This window comes from Oncorhynchus gorbuscha, linkage group LG09 (genome assembly GCF_021184085.1).
Source record: "Oncorhynchus gorbuscha isolate QuinsamMale2020 ecotype Even-year linkage group LG09, OgorEven_v1.0, whole genome shotgun sequence".
Taxonomy (NCBI): domain Eukaryota; kingdom Metazoa; phylum Chordata; class Actinopteri; order Salmoniformes; family Salmonidae; genus Oncorhynchus; species Oncorhynchus gorbuscha.
This window is the reverse complement of record NC_060181.1, coordinates 68,705,546-68,727,898: the sequence shown is the minus strand read 5'-3', so window position 1 is coordinate 68,727,898 and position 22,353 is coordinate 68,705,546. Positions and strand designations below refer to the sequence as shown.

At 43.5% G+C, this 22,353-nt stretch overlaps 1 protein-coding gene across 1 annotated transcript in view; it reads left to right on the top strand.

Moving 5' to 3' along the window:
* Positions 1 to 15,796, top strand: part of LOC124044002 (zinc finger protein GLI2-like) — a 109,384-nt gene extending 93,588 nt beyond the window's left edge. Inside the window, 5 exon segments of the mRNA XM_046363274.1 lie at positions 2,780 to 2,929; positions 3,919 to 4,083; positions 4,358 to 4,636; positions 7,832 to 8,180; positions 9,758 to 15,796. Of these exon segments, the coding sequence (XP_046219230.1) occupies positions 2,780 to 2,929; positions 3,919 to 4,083; positions 4,358 to 4,636; positions 7,832 to 8,180; positions 9,758 to 12,111 (3,297 nt within the window). The 3' untranslated portion in view covers positions 12,112 to 15,796.
* Positions 15,797 to 22,353: the final 6,557 nt, after the last annotated feature.

Sequence of the window (22,353 nt, the reverse complement as noted above, 5' to 3'; positions counted from 1 at the left end):
CAGACAGACAGACAGACAGACAGACAGACAGACAGACAGACAGACAGACAGACAGACAGACTGACAGACTGAGAGACAGACTGACAGACAGACAGACAGACAGACAGACAGACAGACGAAGAGAACAAGGGAGACAGACAGACAGACAGACAGACAGACAGACAGACAGACAGACAGACAGACAGACAGACAGACAGACAGACAGACAGACAGACAGACAGACAGACAGACAGACAGACAGACAGACAGACAGACAAAGAGAACAAGAGAGACAGACAGACAGACAGACAGACAGACAGACAGACAGACAGACAGACAGACAGACAGACAGACAGACAGACAGACAGACAGACAGACAGACAGACAGACAGACAGACAGACAGACAAAGAGAACAAGGGAGACAGACAGACAGACAGACAGACAGACAGACAGACAGACAGACAGACAGACAGACAGACAGACAGACAGACAGACAGACAGACAGACAGACAGACAGACGAAGAGAACAAGGGAGACAGACAGACAGACAGACAGACAGACAGACAGACAGACAGACAGACAGACAGACAGACAGACAGACAGACAGACAGACAGACAGACAGACAGACAGACAGACGAAGAGAACAAGGGAGACAGACAGACAGACAGACAGACAGACAGACAGACAGACAGACAGACAGACAGACAGACAGACAGACAGACAGACAGACAGACAGACAGACAGACAGACAGACAGACAGACAGACGAAGAGAACAAGGGAGACAGACAGACAGACAGACAGACAGACAGACAGACAGACAGACAGACAGACAGACAGACAGACAGACAGACAGACAGACAGACAGACAGACAGACAGACAGACAGAAGAGAGACAAGACAGACGAAAGAGACAGACAGACAGACAGACAGACAGACAGACAGACAGACAGACAGACAGACAGACAGACAGACAGACAGACAGACAGACAGACAGACAGACAGACAGACAGACAGACAGACAGACAGACAAAGAGAACAAGGGAGACAGACAGACAGACAGACAGACAGACAGACAGACAGACAGACAGACAGACAGACAGACAGACAGACAGACAGACAGACAGACAGACAGACAGACAGACAGACGAAGAGAACAAGGGAGACAGACAGACAGACAGACAGACAGACAGACAGACAGACAGACAGACAGACAGAGAAGAGACAACGGAGAGACAGACAGACAGACAGACAGACAGACAGACAGACAGACAGACAGACAGACAGACAGACAGACAGACAGACAGACAGACAGACAGACAGACAGACAGACGAAGAGAACAAGGGAGACAGACAGACAGACAGACAGACAGACAGACAGACAGACAGACAGACAGACAGACAGACAGACAGACAGACAGACAGACAGACAGACAGACAGACGAAGAGAACAAGGGAGAGAGACAGACAGACACAGACAGACAGACAGACAGATGAAGAGAACAAGGGAGAAAGACAGACAGACACAGACAGACAGACAGACAGATGAAGAGAACAAGGGAGAAAGACAGACAGACACAGACAGACAGACAGACAGACAGACAGACAGACAGACAGATGAAGAGAACAAGGGAGAAAGACAGACAGACAGACAGACAGACAGACAGACAGACGAAGAGAACAAGGGAGAGAGACAGACAGACAGACAGACAGGCAGACAGGCAGACAGGCAGACAGGCAGACAGACAGACAGACAGACAGACAGACAGACAGACAGACAGACAGACAGACAGACAGACAGACAGACAGACAGACAGACAGACAGACAGATGAAGAGAACAAGGGAGACAGACAGACAGACATCATTTATCTCCAGGTAGAAAATAAAATCAACCATTCAAGCATGGACATCTCAGAGTAGTGTACACACGGTATGTTACACACTATTGGTTTCCTGATCAAAGCGAGAGAGAGAGAAGGAGATGTGTGTAAATCTCAGTTGTCAGGAAGACAAGTAAGGATTGTGTGTGTGTTTAACTATTTATGAATAGTAAACAATCAACAATTTGACCAACTGGGGACATTTTGTTAGTCCCCACAAGGTCAAATGCTATTTCTAGGGGGTTTAGGGTTAAGGTTAGTATTAGTGTTACGGTTAGAATTAGAGTTAGGAGCTAGGGTTAGGAGCTAGGGTTAGTTTTAGGGTTAGGAGCTAGGGTTAGTTTTAGGGTTAGGAGCTAGGGTTAGTTTTAGGGTTAGGAGCTAGGGTTAGGAGCTAGGGTTAGTTTTAGGGTTAGGAGCTAGGGTTAGGAGCTAGGGTTAGTTTTAGGGTTAGGAGCTAGGGTTAGTTTTAGGGTTAAGAGCTAGGGTTAGGAGCTAGGGTTAGTTTTAGGGTTAGGAGCTAGGGTTAGGCGCTAGGGTTAGTTAGGGTTAGTAGCTAGGGTTAGGGTTAGGAGCTAGGGTTAGGAGCTAGGGTTAGTTTTAGGGTTAGGAGCTAGGGTTAGGAGCTAGGGTTAGTTTTCGTTTTTGGGTTAAGGTTAGGTTTTTGGGTTGGGGTAAGAGTACGGGTTAGGGGTTAGATAAAATAGGATTTTGAATGAGAATTGAATTGTGTGTCCCATTTTTAAAGACATAAACACATCTGACAACTTGTTGATTGAGAATATCAGATCCTGAAACAGATGAGGTTCGTGTCTATCTCCCAGATAGGTTGAGATACATGGATATGCCTGCTTTGTTTTACTTCCATGTGTTTTATTCCAATCCCATGTATCCCCATGTTCCCCTGTTCTCTCTGCAGCATATCAACAATGACCACATCCACGGGGAGAAGAAGGAGTTTGTGTGTCGCTGGGATGAGTGCTCACGGGAACAGAAGCCCTTCAAGGCTCAGTACATGCTGGTGGTCCATATGAGGAGACACACTGGAGAGAAGCCACACAAATGCACAGTAATGTCTCCAATTCCCAACATGCACCCGGGCATGTACACATTCTCCCAATACGCCCAGAGCCTTCTATAATAGGTCACGGATAAGCCACTCACGTAACTATCTCTGCTTGTATCACACACATTTATAAGTCCTACCTCTGGTTATGATTCTGCTTTGTGCACTATCATAACTATAGACCATAGCCTTAAAATGGTACTTTAGCTTCTCACCAGTAGAAATCCATCCACTCCACATAGAATAGTCTTCTGGGCCTTTACTAAGGGATTCATCTGTTGCACTGATTCACTCATGATAACATTTTTGTGTGTAGTTTCCTCAGCTTCAAAGCTCAATAATGAGGGCTTGTGAGTCCATTAAAAGATAACTTCTGAGAAGAGAAGACTTCACAAGGCTGATTGACATGAGAGGAGGATGTTAGTTATTCAAGTGTAAAGAGGACTAGGGGTCCATGGGTCCTTATTAAGATCTATTCTACTGTATAGTTTAGTTGCTAAATCCCACATGCATCTCATTCACCCTAGATATCTCCCTCTCTACCAAGTCTTGTGTTTTTGAAAGGGAGGATCTCAGGTCTTTTATGTCCACATATGAGCTAATCTAGTTTGATCCCATCTCTCACACTCTGTCAATTACCCACAGTGCACAGCATAGCACACTCTGACGGAATACCAAATCCTACCACATAACAATGCATAGCATACCAAAGCTAAACACAGAACTGCTCAGCTGCTTTGTTTCAACAAAGTGTTTCATGATGTCTGGCGCTTTGCTTAAATAGTTCTAATAGTCATTTTTCTCAAAGAGCAAATCATTTTTGTGCTATATGTCAGTCTCTTTTAATAGTCATTTTCTCAAAGAGCAAATACTTCTGTGTGATGCCAGAGTCTCTGAGGCTATTGCTAACGCTGACCTTTGTCTGTCTCTCTCTTCTCTCTCCCTCCCCCTTTCCATCAATCCATCTTTCCATCCATCCCTCCTCTCTCTAGTTTGAAGGATGCTGTAAGGCCTACTCTCGCCTGGAGAACCTGAAGACCCATCTGAGGTCTCACACAGGGGAGAAGCCTTACGTCTGTGAACACGAGGGCTGCAACAAAGCCTTCTCCAACGCCTCAGACAGAGCCAAGCACCAGAACAGAACTCACTCCAATGAGGTAAGGCTTCTATAGACACCCAACCATAGACAATCAAATGAGAGACATACTGTGAGCTACATCTATGCATTTACCCACTGCCATCATTTAAATAACCTAATGCACATTTAAGTTCATTGTGTTTACACTTTTCAAGGATTTTTATGTCCAATATGCAGTCAACATTCTGTTTTATTTGTGTTTTACGTTATGTGTTTTCAGAAGACAATGGATGAAAATAGTAATCAACTTTAACATCTGATAATACGATATTGTGTAAAATGATTCTTCCCAGAAACCCTACATCTGTAAGATCCCTGGGTGCACTAAGCGCTACACAGACCCCAGCTCTCTCAGGAAGCATGTGAAGACGGTCCACGGACCTGAGGCCCACGTCACGAAGAAACAACGTGGCGATGTGCCCCCCAGGGGTCCTCCTAAGGGGAATGGAGAGAACGAGGCAAACGCCAAACAGAGTCGTAGAGGGATGGATGGAAAAATGGAGGCTAACAGCACCATTAGAGGAGCAGAGGACTGCCTGCAGGTCAAGTCAATCAAGACTGAGAACTCAATAGTAAGACTGGATGTGACATTTTATTGTGTCATAACAGCTGCTTTTAACAAAGCATTGACTTTGACTATTGTCAAAATCCTATCATCTACTACTAACAACTTAATACTACAAATGCTAATCTTAACATTATCATTCATACATGTTATATGTTATTTGAGTCTTGTGATGCAAATGCAAGCCTTTCACCATTTATCATATCACCTTTCACATGAACTGATCTGTGATACAACTGCTGATGGTCTATCCTCTTCTTAACCTAACTAACCTCTCTGGTCACTGCTTGAATGTGCTTCTGTTTCCTTAACACTTTCCCTATTGGACAGGCTTCACTGAGGTGAGCACCAGCACCAGCACTGTTTCTATTCCTTTACATGCTTTTTAACACTGCATGTCAAACCTGAGTCAACAGTCAATATATTTGAAATGCACTACTCTGTTCCTCCATGTATTAAAAACAGAGGACTTTCCAAGAGCTTCTGGTTTTAAAGTGTATACTACCTACAGTTAGATGTTGTGATGTACTGTGAAATCTACCCAATGAGTTATACAGTGCCTTTGAAAAGTATACAGACCCCTTGACTTTTTCCACAATTTGTTACATTACAGCCTTATTCTAAAATGGGTTAAAAAATATATATATATATATGAAATCCTCAGCAATCTAAACACAATACCCCATAATAAAAAAGTGAAAACAGGTATTTAGAAATGTTTGCACATTTTTTAAAATAAAAAATAAATAAATAAATAAAAAATATACCTTAGGTACTATTCAGATACTTTGCTATGAGACTCAAAATAGAGTTCAGGTGCATCCTGTTTCCATTGATCATCGTTGAGATGTTTCTACAACTTGATTGGAGTCCCCTGTGGTAAATTAAATTGGAGATTATTTGGAAAGGCACACACCTGTCTATATAAGTTCCCACAGTGGACAGTGCATGTCAGAGCAACATGAGAGAGCTTGAGTGGATCTGCAGAGAACAATGGGAGAAACTCTGCAAATACAGGTTTGCCTCATACCCAAGAAGACTCGAGGCAGTAATCGCTGCTGTCTTCTTGTCAGAGCGAAAACCAAGCCGAAGGAATTGTCCGTAGAGCTCCAAGACAGGATTGTGTCAAGGCCCAGATCTGGGGAAGGGTACCCAAAAATGTCTGCAGCATTGCAGGTCCCGAAGAACACCGTGGCCTCCATAATTCTTAAATGGAAGACGTTTGGAACCACCAATACTCTTCCTAGAGCTGGCCGCCCGGACAAATTGAGCAATTGGGGGAGAAGGGCTTTGGTCAGGGAGGTGACCAAGAACCCGATGGTCACTCTGGCAGAGCTCCAGAGTTCCTCTGTTGAGATGGGAGAACCTTCCAGAAGGACAACCATCTGTGCAGCACACCACCCACTTGGAGTTTGCCAAAAGGCACCTAAAGACTCTCAGACTATGAGAAACAATATTATCTGGTCGGATGAAACCAAGATTGAACTCTTTGTCCTGACTGCCAAGCGTCATGTCTGGAAGAAACCTGGCACCATCCCTACGGTGAAGCATGGTGGTGGCAGTATCATGCTGTGGGGATGTTTTTCAGCGTCAGGGACTGGGAGACTAGTCAGATTTGAGGCAAAGATGAAAGGAGAAAAGTACTGAGAGATCCTTAATGAAAACCTGCTCCAGAGCACTCAGGACCTCAGACTGGGGTGAAGGTTCACCTTCCAACAGGACAACAACCCTAAGCACACAGCCAAGACAAAGCAAGAGGGGCTTAGGGACAAGTTTCTGAATGTCCTTGGGTGGCCCAGCCAGAGCCCAGACTTGAACCCTATTGAAAATCTGGCGATACCTGAAAATAGCTGTGCAGCAACGCTCCGCATCCCAACCTGACACAACTTGAGAGTATCTGCAGAGGACAATGGGGCAAACTCCACAAATACAGGTTTGCCAAGCATGTAGCGTCATACCCAAGAAGACTCGAGGCTGTCTTCGCTGCCAAAGATGCTTCAACAAAGTATTGAGTAAAGGGTCTGAATACTTATGTAAATGTGATATTTCTTTTTTTTCCAATTATAAATTAGCAAACATTTCTAAAAATCTGTTTCTGCTTTGTCATTATGGGGTATTGTGTTTAGATTGTTGAGGGGGAAAACGATTTAATCAATTTTAGAATAAGGCTGTAACGTAACAAAATGTGGAAAATGTCAAGGGGTCCGAATAGTTTTGAAGCCACCGTGCCTCCATCTTGGCACTCCCTCAACGTTGTAAGAAATATTTTAGAAGCTATAGAAATGCGTTTATAAATGTCAATTTAAAAAATCCATGTTTATTCTATTGCACACACCTTAATACTTACTTTTAAATTATGTTATGTGAGCTAAACATACAAATAAAACATTTAAAAAGATATATATTATCCTTAAAGTATATATTTTTTGAAAGTACTAATGTTACTGCCCCCACTGCAACAGAACAATACTTAAATACATGTAATTTTGTCCTTAAAACATTTAATTGAATACTGTGGAATTCCATTCATCCTATGGAGGACTGCTCTCCTGGGGAGTGCCTAAACAGGTGGCTTAAAACCCTCTCATGGGCCAATACATAGCATCAGCAATCCAGTGTTTGTATACTATAAGGCCCCCTTTGAACACACACACACACACTTTATTCAGTTCTATTCTTCTGTGGCCTAGAGATCTGACAGTAATGTCTATCAGGCCATGATAAAAGTAATTATCAAATTAATATTCAAACAACGGGACTGTTCAGCATGTGCGCCGAACAAATAGTTCCAGCAATCAAGCTGTGATCAAGACTCTTTCTAGTTCAGTCTGTGTCAGAAATAACCACTGTCAACACTTGACTATGATGAGAATCACAGTATCCCCCGTCCCTCCACTAGACATGTTTCCTTTAGAAAAAATCTAACAATTCTATGATAAATAAGATTATTAAACTAAAGCGAGGCTACATAATTCATTTAATTTATGGTTTTGCAAAGTTGACCTAATTTATTCATCTGAATTTTGAAACTTTATTTCATCTTTAAGCATCTTTTTTATAATAACAATGCTCTGTCTGACAGTGATAACCATTTCATACTACCATGCCAATCCAAACCAAATCGACTAGAGTAATGTTAAAAGCCCTTAATAGGCTTGATTCTGTGTCTAACCTGAACCACCTATCCTGTCCCCCTCTCCAGACGTATCAATCCAGCCCGGGCGGTCACTCGTCATGTAGCAGTGAGCCGTCGCCACTTGGCAGTGCCCACAACAATGACAGTGGAGTAGAGATGGCCCTGCACAGTGGGGGCAGCTTTGGGGACCTGAGTGCACTGGATGACCCTCCCATGGTGGACTCCTCCACCCTCTCCCCCCGCACCTCGGTGGGGGTGGGTCTTGGGCTTCATAAAGGGGGAGGAGTCACCATCAAGCTGGAGAACATCAAAAAGGAGAGGCTCAAGAATGTGAGGGACTCTTGTCCCTGGGCCAACTCTGGTCCTCAGGCACCTCAGGTCCGAAACACCAAGCTGCCTCCCATTCCTGCTGTTGGTAAGTGTGAAGTTCTATATTGGAACAATATAGTTTTTGATAACCTGCAATAATTCTGAAGGATTAGTAAACGATAATAAGGAATAAAAAAATAATTGCACATCCATAATAGGAAAGATTGAGTTGAGAGGAATATGTGAAGAAGCCTTAGAAACCTAAAAAGGGTTTTTTCTCTATAAGCTTGGCACATCTAGCCACTGGGATTTGCCCATTCTTTAAGGCAAATCTGCTCCAGCTCGTTCAAGTTGGAAACTTTCTGCTGGTTTACAGCAATCTTTAAGTCATACAACATATTCTCAATTGGATTGAGGTCTGGGCTTTGACTAGGCCATTCCAAGACATTTAAATGTTTCCCCTTAACCACTCAAGTGTTGCTTTAGCAGTATGCTTGGGGTCATTGTCCTGCTGGAAGGTGAACCTCCGTCACAGTCTCAAATCTCTTGAAGACTGAATCATGTTTCCCTCAAGAATTTCCCTGTATTTAGCGCCATCCATCATTCCTTCAATTCTGACCAGTTTCCCAGTCCCTGCCTATGAAAAACATCTCCACAGCATGATGCTGCCACCACCATGCTTCACTGTGGGGATGTTGTTCTTGGGGTGATGAGAGGTGTTGGTTTTGCGCCAAACATAGCATTTTCCTTTATGGCCAAAAAGCTACATTTTAGTCTCATCTGACCAGAGCACCTTCTTCCAAATGTTTGGGGAGTCTCCCACATGCCTTTTAGCAAACACCAAATGTGATTGCTTATTTCTTTTCTTTAAGCAATGGCTTTTTTCTGGCCACTCTACCGTAAAGCCCAGCTCTGTGGAGTGGACGGCTTAAAGTGGTCCTATGGACAGATACTCCAATCTCTGCTGTGAAGCTTTGCAGCTCCTTCAGGGTTATCTTTGGTCTCTTTGTTGCCTCTCTGATTAATGCTCTCCTTGCCTGGTCTGCAAGGTTTGGTGAGTGGCCCAATCTTGGCAGGTTTGTTGTGGTGCCATATTCTTTCCATTTTTCAATATTGTATTTAATGGTGCTCCGTGGGATGTTCAAAGTTTTGGATATTTTTTTATAACCCAACCCTGATCTGTAATTCTCTACAACTTTGTCCCTGACCTGTTTGGAGTGCTCCTTGGTCTTCATGGTGGCGCTTGCTTTATGGTGCCCTTTGCTTAGTGGTGTTGCAGACACTGGGACCTTTCAGAACAGGTGTATATATATATACTGAGATCATGTGACCGATCATGTGACACTTAGATTGCACACAGGTGGACTTTATTTAACTAATTATGTGACTTCTGAAGGTAATTGGTTGCACCAGCTCTTATTGAAGGGCTTCACAACAAAGAGGGTGAATACATATGCACGCACCACTTTTCCGTTTTTAATTTTTTTGATTTTTTTGAAAAGTTATTTTTTAAATTTCACTTCACCAAAATGGACTATTGTTGTATGTCCATTACATGAAATCGAAAAGAAGAAAAAAATGATAGGTTGTAATGCAACAAAATAGGAAAAATACCAAGGGGGATGAATACTTTTGCAAGCCACTGTATATGTTATAATGTGGTTCCTTTTGTTGGTTCCTCAGGTTCCCTTCTGGAAAACTCTAATATGATCGCTCCACCCGGGCCCTACCCTGGTCAGCGTCTTGGTGACCTGTCATCATGCGAGGTGACCATGCTGAACCAGCTAAACGAACAGGGCCGCCGGGACAGCAACACCAGCACTGCCAGCTCAGCCTACATCAGCCGGCGCTCCTCTGGCATCTCCCCCTGCTACTCCAGCCGCCGCTCCTCCGAAGCCTCGCAGTTCAGCAACCGCCACAACAACATCAGCTCAGCCGACTCCTACGACCCCATCTCCACAGACCTGTCCCGTAGATCCAGCGAGGCCAGCCAGTGTGGAGGTGGAGGTGGAAACCTCTCTAGTTTGCTCAGCCTCACCCCTGCCCAGCACTACCATCTCAAGGCCAAGTACGCTGCTGCAATCGGGGGAGCTCCACCTACACCTCTGCCCAACATGGAGCGTATGAGCCTCAGGACCAGGATGGCCCTGTACGGGGACCACTCCCAGGAAAGAGAGAGCTTATCCCACTCTCAACTGTTCCACCCACCTACCGCAGCAGTTCCCAGACGCTGCAGCGACATTGGCTATGGTAGCCATAGCATGATGCCCCACGAGGTCCCTGGGAACCTTCCCCGGCGAGCCAGCGACCCCGTCCGCAGACCTACCCTAGACCCACTATCCCTTCCACGAGTCCAACGCTACAACAGCATGAACAGTATGAACCCCAACAGTATGATGCCTCCTCCCTCTGCCGACCGCCGGGGCCTGGCCATGCAGAGCTACACGCGATCCGACGGAAGCCTGCACCACCACCCCTTCGCCCCACGGCCCCCCAGCATCTCAGAGAACGTGGTGATGGAGACCATGGCCGTGGAAGGGCTGGACCATGCAGGAGATGAGGACATGGTGCTGCCTGATGATGTCGTACAGTACCTGAGGTCTCAGAACACTGGCCCCGGCCAATCTGCAGGCCCCGCCAACTACGCCAACAGCCAATCACAAGGCGGCTTCCAGGTCCAGGGGAATATGACCTCCTCCCAACAGCAGTTCTATGGGCAGAGGAGGATGGCCATGGTGGATGCCAACATGCCCCTGCCTGGGTCAAGCCAGGTTCCCCTACCCCCCTACCAGATGAGCCCTGGGTCTGGCTCCCAGCAGCAGCAGTACCCAGCCTCTCACAGTATGAACAACAAGAACAACATGCCAGTCCAGTGGAACGAGGTCAGCTCAGGGACTGTGGATGCTACAGCCACCTCCAGACTCACCAAGCAGAACCTCCTCAGAAACAACAACCTGGCCATGGTCCAGCAGAGACAGAACTTTGGGCATTTCCAGGGTAGAATGGGTAGTAACAGTAACCAGCAGGTGATGCCCATGAACCAGAATATGGCGCTACAAGGCTACACCCAGAGAAGCAACTCCCAGTGGATCAACTCTGTCCAACAGCAACAAAGGCAGCCATGCAGCATGAACTATCCTGAGCAGATGAGTCCCCAGCAGGGATATGGCCAAGAGATCATCCCTGTCCCTAACTCTGGATCTGGGAATGGCAGCTTTCGACCCAACATTAATGGCATGGCACTGCCCAATGGCAGGGTGATGGCTACACACAACAATCCTGATACGCAGATCTACAGGTCAAGGACTCCGGTTGAAAGCTATGCCCCCCACATGATTCAAGTTGACCAGCAGAACTACAGTATTTCTTCTCAGCAGCAAGACGTCAATACTGGGAACAGAGCTGGGATGCAGCCCAGGCCTCCCATGGAGCCCAAGTCTATGAGCAGTAGACAACACTCAGGGTCCAGAGGTATGATGCAGCAGAACCGTTTCCCTCAGTCTGACTTACATCACAACACCTCTGAGGCCAGTCCAAAGAGACCGGGTAGCACCGCAGCACATACCGGCGGACATAACAGAGACTCAAACTCCAATGCTTCAATGTTTTATGCTGGCCAGATCCAGATGTTTGAACCCAATAACAACCACAATGTGAGCTTCAACTCCCCCATGTCCCCCGTCATGGGCCAGACTCCGGGAGGCACCACTGTTACCATAGCATCTCCAGGGGTCAACCAGGTCACCAGCACCGTTGACTCATCCGGCTCCTCTGGATCGATCTCAGGTGTGGAGCATGCCCAGATCGACTTTGACGCCATGTTGGATGATGGAGACCACTCCAGCCTGATGTCAGGGACCCTTAGCCCCGGACTCCTCACCAGCCTGTCCCAGAATTCCTCGAGGCTTACCACCCCACGTAACTCTGTGACCCTGGCCTCTGTGCCAGCAGGGATTGGTAATATGGCCATCGGAGACATGAGCTCCATGTTGACCACCCTGGCTGAGGAGAGCAAGTTCCTCAACATGATGAGCTAAGGCCTTGGCTGTGTCACAATAATCTCTCCTTTCTCCCGAACTGTGCACTTGTTCACTTCCCTTCTTGTATTTGAAAGAAAATATATTGGATCTCCCTCTAGCCTAGCCCATGCACCCCTAATCCAATGCTTTAATTTTGTGGGGAGGAGGGAAAGAGTGCACACTTCAGAAGGAAAGAAAGATTATTGGGATGCCCCATTGTGTATTCAGACCATTTCAAGGAAAATGTACTATAAAAGCACTGATTATATGTAACAATACTCTATGGAAATAGTCACTCTTCAGGAGCATGTCAATCTCCGCTGGCCTGTATAGAGACTTTGCTTATCCAGTAATATGTCATATTTGCTCAAGTACATTTTAAGTAGTGTTTATGTTGAGAAAGTAAGTATAGTAAAGACATAAGGAACATTTTAAAGACATAAGGAGCATTATCACTGTTTTGAAAAGCCATACTTTGTATCTACGAATAAGAATAGACAAGGGTATAAAACTACATCAGCAAATATATGTCCATTGCTCCGTATTTGTTGATGTTTGTTACTCTTTAAAAAGCAGTGCACTGATAGCAGTTCACGAAGTGCCTTGCTAAATAGATCATGTTTGAATAATATGTGAATTCATGAAACATACATACATGTAACGATGTTGCCAGGTAAAAAGGCATAAGGAAATATTAGAATAATTTTCTTATTACGACCTTTGATCATGTTTATAGATATACTGTATGGTACGTGCTTTAAATTATGTTAAAGAGACTTGATTATTGCAAGCTAAGTACAATATGATGCAACTATAGAACATTGTGATGCTACATTGCTAACATCCATCCATGTATAGAGGAGCTTGCAGTGGAACAGGATCCCATGCAGAGCTAGAGACGGTTTTCGTGGACCCAGATTAAGCCTAATGAAGGACTAAAAACCATGCTGAGTGGAGATTCTTATTTGAAAGTGATTTTTAGTCCAGGACTATGCTTAATCTGTGTATATGAAACCAGCCCCTAGTGTGGAGGAGATGGCCACTTGTCATACTGTATAAAATATCTTCCAAGTGCCCTCCAGAAGCTGTACAGTAACCCTCTAAGGACTCTCCTCTATGTGAGACTGACTGTATGATGAAAAAGGACAGAGATCTGCCTCAGTGTAAATCAGTCTGTGGAGACACACGCTAATCTGGACTCAGGGGTAGACGGGACACTCCTAATAGTATGATATGTTATGTATTAATTTGTGGATGCCCATCATCCATTTCGGATGGTATGTTATGAATAGCAATTTGTTCAATATGTTACAAATTTACAAAACGTATGATATGTTACGAATTCCAATTTGTTGTGCTTAGCTAGGTGGTAAGGTGGCTAATGCTAATGTTAGCTGGTTGGCCAATGTTTGCTAGACTAGGTGTTAAGGTTAGCAGTTGGATTAAAGGATTAGGATTAGGGGAAGGGTTAGCTAACATGCTAAGTAGCTAAAAGTAGTAGATAGTTGCAAAGTTGCCAAAATGCTAAAGTTGTGAGATTCGAACACTCAACCTTTGGGTTTCTAAGCGTTTGTGTTATACGCCTACCCATCCACCCTGACCAACCGCCCTACTTTAATTTTTGCCTTAAGTAACTGTCCCTCTTATGTAACCAATCCAAATTTAACATATCCTAATTTGAGTATTCCTGATTTACGTTTACAATGTTACATCTAGTCTATTAGACCAGGCTGTGCACACAGACCCTGTGCCTGTCTAGGATGTATCAGATCTCTGAAGGAATATGCTAGTACTCCATGTGTACTCGGTGGACATGATTACACACTAATTTGTGGATTCATTACCCCTCCCTACTCCCTGGGCTAGACATGGACTGTATAGAGAATCAAATAAGGGATGAATTACTTTGATTACAAATCATATCAAGAACAATGATACACCGCAACCTCCTCAGTTTTTATTTTAGTTTGCTTGCTGGAATTAAAGTAGCCTTACCGTATGTACAGGTATGCTGCCCATCCATTTTTAGTGTGTGTGTGTGTGTGTGTGTGTGTGTGTGTGTGTGTGTGTGTGTGTGTGTGTGTGTGTGTGTGTGTGTGTGTGTGTGTGTGTGTGTGTGTGTGTGTGTGTGTGTGTGTGTGTGTGTGTGTGTGTGTGTGTGTGTGTGTTGTATATAGCTTTTGTACATTTCAAATACAGTATCTCAGTTTTTTCTGTTTTAACCAAAGTGTTGTGTCTCCTTTGAAATCACATGGTCTCGTCCCTCTGGGACACATGAAAGCAGAGAATCGTTATTCAAACTCTTCAGCACACACCCTAATGAATTGTAGACACCATGAAAACCATCCTCATGTCAAAGAATTAATCTTGATCAAAAATACCCATAGAATACCCATAGAATTGCATAGGATCTTTATGATTCTACCCCCTTAACACTGCCCATACGTTTCATATCATACATCATTTTCTCCTGGTCATTTATACACGCAAACTTTTTACTGTTTATAGCTAATATTTGTGTTAGCTGATGGAAAAAATATGCATTTGCTGTTTGAAAAATATAATCTAGCTACAGCATTTGCTGCGTGGCGGTAAACGATGCCTATTGTTCACTTAGGGTAATTGTATCATAGATGAAGGTGAGTGGTGGTTAAAAAGAAAAATATAACAACATAAGTTACTACTTTTTCTCTTTGATCCCTTCTCTTTCATACATTCACAAAAAATATTTACTTAAACAGGCTCCATAGATATGTTTCTTATGAGGCTTTTACCGTTTTTTTTTTTACAACGTTGGCGAGGGCAAATATTCTACCTCTGAAAACCCAGTCGAAAAAGGATCCTCTTAAAACACAAATCGCATAAAGAGCTGGCATGTTGCCCAAAATCGACAGTGGCAGGCAGGCTCTGAGGAATGGTTTTTCAGGAATCACATAAAATGCACCAGTGGAGAAAGATAAAAAGAAAGCGAGACAGAAGGAAAAAGAGGGAGAACGAAGGAGTGTGTGTTGAAGAAGAGCCAGAGAGAGGGGGCTGTAAAAGCAATGACACGTGGAGAAAGTGTAAAGAAAGGGGGGAACAAATGATTTCACTCTGACAGGCAGAGGAACTCTGCTGAGCATCCTTTTGATGTTTGTCACTGATTGCTCTTGCCACTGGAATTCCTTATTCTCTCAGAGAAAAGATGGGAGCAAAATAGCCCGGGGTAAGAAGGGATCTCGGAGAACAAGATGTTAACACGGGAGCCAAGTTGATCAGTAACGGACAAGGCACTAACTAATTAGACAAGAACACAAACGAGGTGATACAAGACTCAGAGAGAGGGAGAACTGAAGATCCAAAGAGATGGCCTGCCTGCCTGGCCTGGCATGCAGTCTCAGAGCATCACATTCTAGTATAGTGTTCTCCATGCTGCTTGGTCCCATGGTTCCAGTGATTCCACACAGAGATGCAGTTTTCTAAGGACAGGGAGAGGGGGGGCTGTGATCTCTGACTCTTTCTCTGTCCCTCTCTCTCTCTCTCTATCCATAACCCCTCTCCACTCAGCTGCCCCCTAGTTGGTAGACTCTGGGCAGCTGGAGGAAGGAGAGAAAATGAGAGGAGGGAGCGCAGGGCTTTTAGCTGCTGAGGGAATGCATGAAACAATGCTACCAGACATTACAATTCACACTAGGTTCAGAGGCCTCACATTTTTTTTTTTTTATCTCAAGACATTTTCCTTTTGTGCATAAGTCTCCTTAGTGATTTGTATTGCTAGCAAAAGTTCACTAAGTAAGCACCTCTTCCTATCCTCATCCGCTCACATGTCAAGATCCACTGCTTTAATAGTAAGCAATTTTCATCAGCTCTCAAAATCCTCCCACTTTCTTATGGTATAAGGGAATCACGTCACTAAGCAGTTAAACTGAACTCGATCGGGTGTAAACAATAGATCATTGCTTATGGGGTGGAGTGAGTTAAGTACCTCAACATAATACAAATAAATCCACCAGGAGAACTGCATTTGGTGTTGAAAGAGACAATGATAAGCCTAAGAACAATGTCCCACACAATGTTTGATCTGTTGTCTATCTGTATATTTATAGATATAAATGGACAGAATATATATATATATATGCAATGCATTTGGTCAGTAATAAGTCCCTTTGACTTTTTCACATTTTGTTACATTACAGCCTTATTCTAAAATGGATTCAATAAAAAAAACATTTCCACACGATACCCCATAATGACTAAGTGAAAACAGGTTTAAAAATAAATATGATTAAAAATAAAAAACAGAAATATCTTATTTACAGAAGTACTCAGACCCTGTGCCATGGAACTTGAAATTGAGCTCAGGTGCATCCTGTTTCCATTGATCATCCTTGAGATGTTTATATAACTTGATTGGAGTCCACCTGTGGTAAATTAAATTGATTGGACATGATTTGTATAAGGTCCCACAGTTGACAGTGCATGTCAGAGCAAAAAACAAGCCATGAGGTCGAAGGAATTGTCCGTAGCACAGATCTGAGAAAGGGTACCAAAACATTTCTGCAGCATTGAAGGTCCCAAATAACACAATGGCCTCCATCTTAAATTAAATAAGTTTGGAACCACCAAGACTCTTCCAAAGCTGTCCACCCAGCCAAACTGAGAAATTGCTTTGAAAAAGGCACATGTGACTCAATAAAAGGTACACCGCTTGGAGTTTGCCAAAAGGCACCTAAAGGACTCTCAGACCATGAGAAATAATATTCTCTGGTCTGATGAAACCAAGAGTGAAATCTTTGGCCTGAATGCCAAGCATCACGTCTGGAGGAAACCTGGCACCATCAATACGGTGAAGCATGGTGGTGTCAGCATCATGCTGTGGGGATGTTTTTTAGCGGCAGGAACTGGGTGGCTAGTCATGATCGAGGGAAAGAGTAATGAAGTACTGAGAGATCATTGATGAAAACCTGCTCAGGACTGCAGACTGGGGTGAAGGTTCACCTTCCAACAGGACAACAACCCTAAGCACACAGCCAAGACAATGTAGGAGTCTCTGAAAGTTTTTGAGTGGCCCAGCCAGAGCCCAGACTTGAACCTGATTGAACAACTCTGCTGATACCTGAAAATAGCTGTGCAGCGACGCTCCCAATCCAAACTGACAGAGCTTGAGAGTATCTGCAGAGAAGAATGTGAGAAACTCCCCAAATACAGGTGTGCCAAGTGTGTAGTGTCATACCCAAGAAGACACAAGGCTGTGATATTTGTTTTTTTAAGTTTTTATAATATGCTAAAATTTCTAAAAACCTGTTTTTGCTTTGTCAATATGGGGTATTGTGTGTAGATTGATGAGGGAAACATATTTTTTAAATGCATTTTAGAATAAGGTAGTAACGTAACAAAATGTGGTAGAAGTCAAGGGGTCTGAATACTTCCCGAATGCATAATGTATATTTACAGTAACAGTCAAAAGTTTTGGACATACCTACTCATTCAAGGTTTTTTATTTATTTATACTTTTTTTTAAACATTTGTAGAATATTAGTGAAGACATCAAAACTATGAATTAACACATATGGGATTATGTAGTAACCAAAAAGTGTTAAACAAAACAAAATATATTTAATATTTTAGATTCTTCAAAGTAGCCAACCTTTGCCTTGATGACAGCTTTGCACACTCTTGGCATTCTCTTAACCAGATTCCAATGGTCTTGAAGGAGTTCCCACATATGCTGAGCATTTGTTGGCTGCTTTTCCATCACCCTGCGATCCAACTCATCCCAAACCATCGCAATTGGGTTGCGGTCGGGTGATTGTGGAGGCCAGGTCATCTGATGCAGCACTCCATCACTCTCCTTGGTCAAATAGCCCTGACACAGTGTGTATAAATAAATCCCAGACAATGTCACCAGCAAGGCACCCCCATACATCACACCTCCTCCATGCTTCACGGTGGGAACCACACATGTAGAGATCATCCGTTCATCTACTCTGTGTCTCACAAAGACACGGCGATTAGAACCAAAAATCTAAAATTTGGACTCATCAGACCAAAAAAAACAGATTTCCACCGGTCTAATGTCCATTGCTCGTGTTCCTTGGAACAAGCAAGTCTGTTCTTATTATTGGTGTCCTTTAGTAGTGGTTTCTTTGCAGCAATTCGACCATGAAGGCCTGATTCACACAGTCTCCTCTGAACAGTTGATGTTGAGATGTGCCTGTTTCTTGAATTCAGTGAAGCATTTAGTTGGGCTGCAATTTCTGAGGCAGGTAACTCTAATTAACTTATCCTCTGCAGCAGAGGTAACTCTGGGTCTTCCATTCCTGTGGCAGTCCTCGTGAGAGCCAATTTCAATAACACTTGATGGTTTTTGTGACAGAACTTGAAGAAACTTTCAAAGTTCTTGCCATTTTCTGGATTGACTGACCTTCATGTCTTAAAGTAATGATGGAGTATTGTTTCTCTCTGATTATTTGAGCTGTTCTTGCCATCATATGGACTTGGTCTTTTTCCAAATAGGGCTATCTTCTGTATACCACCCCTACCTTGTAACAACACAACTGATTGTCTCAAACACATTAAGAATGAAAAAAATGCCACAAATGAACTTTTAACAAGGTACACCTGTTAATTGTAATGCATTCCAGGTGACTTCTTCATGAAGCTGGTTGAGAGAATGCCAAGATTGTGCAAAGCTGTCATCAAGGCGAAGTGTGGCTACTTTTAAGAATCTCAAATATAAAATATATTTTGATTTGTTTATTATGATTCCACATGTGTTATTCCATAGTTTTGATGTCTTCAGTATTATTCTACAATGTATAAAATAGTACAAATAAAGAAAAACCCTTGAATGAGTAGGTGTGTCCAAACCTTTAACTGGTACTGTGTATGGATGTGTCAAATGTATCATTTGAAAAGTTCTTTATTAAAAATGTAGTTATTTGTCACATTTGACTGCTACTACTTATTTCTCTGAGAGTGAGGGGTATATATACAGTGAGGGGAAAAAAGTATTTGATCCCCTGCTGATTTTGTATGTTTGCCCACTGACAAAGAAATGATCAGTCTAATTTTAATGGTAGGTTTATTTGAACAGTGAGAGACAGAATTACAACAAACAAATCCAGAAAAACACGTCAACATTTTTTGGGATTTGCATTTTCATGAGGGAAATAAGTATTTGACCCCTCTGCAAAACATGACTTAGTACTTGGTGGCAAAACCCTTGTTGGCAATCACAGATGTCAGACGTTTCTTGTAGTTGGCCACCAGGTTTGCACACATCTCAGGAGGGATTTTGTCCCACTCCTCTTTGCAGATCTTCATTAAGGTTTCGAGGCTGACGTTTAGCAACTCGAACCTTCAGTTCCCTTCACAGATTTTCTATGGGAGAAAGGTCTGGAGACCGGCTAGGCCACTCCAGGACCTTAATGTGCTTCTTCTTGAGCCACTCCTTTGTTGCCTTGGCCGTGAGTTTTGGGTCATTGTCATGCTGGAATACCCATCCACGACCCATTTTCAATGCCCTGGCTGAGGGATGGAGGTTCTCACCCAATATTTGACGGTACATGGCCCCGTCCATTGTCCCTTTGATGCGGTGAAGTTGTCCTGTCCCCTTAGCAGAAAAACACCCCCAAAGCATAATGTTTCCACCTCCATGTTTGACGGTGGGGATGGTGTTCTTGGGGTCAAAGGCAGCATTCCTCCTCCTCCAAACACGGCGAGTTGAGTTGATGTCAAAGAGCTCCATTTTGGTCTCATCTGACCACAACACTTTCACCCAGTTGTCCTCTGAATCATTCAGATGTTCATTGGCAAACTTCAGATGGGCATGTATATGTGCTTTCTTGAGCAGGGGGACCTTGCGGGCGCTGCAGGATTTCAGTCCTTCACGGCGTAGTGTGTTACCAATTGTTTTCTTGGTGACTTTGGTCCCAGCTTCCTTGAGATCATTGACAAGATCCTCCCGTGTAGTTCTGGGCTGATTCCTCACTGTTCTCATGATCATTGCAACTCCACGAGGTGAGATCTTGCATCCGAGGGAGATTGACAGTTCTTTTGTGCTTCTTCCATTTGCGAATAATCGCACCAACTGTTGTCACCTTCTCAACAAGCTGCTTGTCGATGGTCTTGTAGCCCATTCCAGCCTTGTGTAGGTCTACAATCTTGTTCCTGTCATCCTTGGAGAGCTCTTTGGTCTTGGCCATGGTGGAGAGTTTGGAATCTGATTGATTGATTGATTGATTGATTGCTTCTGTGGACAGGTGTCTTTTATACAGGTAACAAACTGAGATTAGGAGCACTCCCTTTAAGAGTGTGCTCCTAATCTCAGTCCGTTACCTGTATAAAAGACACCTGGGAGCCAGAAATCTTTCTGTTGAGAGGGGGTCAGATACTTATTTCCCTCATTAAAATGCAAATCAATTTCTAACTTTTTTTGACATGTGTTTTTCTGGATTTTTTTGTTGTTATTCTGTCTCTCACTGTTCAAATAAACCTACCATTTAAAAGTATAGACTGATCATTTCTTTGTCAGTGAGCAAACATACAGAATCAGCAGGGGATCAAATGTTTTTTTCCCTCACTGTAGCGTTTTGCAATAAAACATGATCATTTGTCTTTCTGAAATGAAACTATCAAGTGATAGACGTCAAACAAATATGTGTCATTGAACAACCCCATGCCATGATTAGGTGGTGAAAAAACACACCAATCTCTTTTAGAAGTTCTTTAAACAGTAAAAGCTCATTCTAAAAATGGATATAGAGCGTTTTGGAATGAAACTCTTCATATCTACACAAGACCACTAATCATGCAAATTTATACATCCATTACTGAAACATTAGATAGCACACACAAAACGGAGATCAAAAGAGGCTGTACACTCAGAGAGTGGATGAAAGAATCTCATTCTATTTTAGACACAACAGTGTGTCACATTTTCACATTTGACCCAAGAGGGCAGGTCATCATAATAAAGTGGCTGGACTGGGGCCCTCTTTCTCTATGTCTCTCTCTCTCTCTGTTTCCCTCTCTATGTTTTTCTCTTTCTCTACCTCTCACTCTCGCTACCTCTCACTCTCGCTCATCAAAATCTTCCTGTACACAGCCCAGTCCATTGAGACCAGAGGGGCGAGAACTGTGTCAAGGGGCACCTTCTACACCAGAGAGGTCTTGGACTATCACCCAAGCCTCCAGGCCTATGCAACACAATATGGCTTAATCTGACACCATAAGTTATTATCACCCTAGTTTCAGCCCAGAGGATGTGCACACTCCTCCATGAAGGACTGCATTGTGGCCTGACTCTGGGTAGAGACCATAGAGAAACAGGACCTTGCTATGATCCGTGACCTTTCATTTATACGCTGCTACTGTGACGGAGCACCGGAGAGGTCAATGGCTACAAGGGGGCAAGAGCTGTGTGGGCTGTTAAAGAAGAATGCATTTGTGAATGGGGTTTTGGGTTGAGGGCAGAGGATTGCTGATTGAAGACTTCTGTGAGTGAGAGTGAGAGGTAAGGGAGAGGCGAGAATGGATGACCCTGTTCGAGCCCTAGCTGGTCAGGGAGGCTCATAGTTCCTTTTATGTTTATAATATATTTCCCTTTCCTGTTGTAATTGGGCTTTGGGATGGATACACCCATCACCACTCCACCCCTGACCACTCCACCCACATAATTTTCCTCCGGAAATTGCTGTTGTAAGGACTTTATAACTTAAGAAAGTGTAAGAAACAATTTTGTAATCATTATGTATGGAAAACTCAACTTTAAAATGCTTAATTGAGCCAAACATTCTGTTTAATTATTTTATAATCTGAAAGTAGAGGGGGAATTCCATTGGCAAAAAAATAGTCTGAGCAAAGAGTTATATAACAATCAAATTTAGTACTGTAAGTAGAGGCAGTAAGATTTTGGCTAACGTTCTACTGGTTTGGCTCACTTGTCTTTCTTAACCCAGGCCACTAACACAAGAACCTACCTTAAACCTCCCCTTAACTATAAAAGCACTCTAATTCCCTGTTTTTACATCTGGGGGAATCACACTAATAGGCTGAGCGGTGTCCACCCAAACCCTGACCCTGTGACCATCTAGTTCTGGGACTGAGAGACAGACCTAAACTAGGGATTCAACAGAGTGGAGCACAGTGGGCGGAGATGGAAACTCCTGCTAGGCTGTCCTGGGTGCCTATTTTCAACATTTCACCATTGCAATTATACCCCAAAATACAAACTGAAATGACAGTTTGAACAGCAGAACAGCTAGAATAATAGAGAAA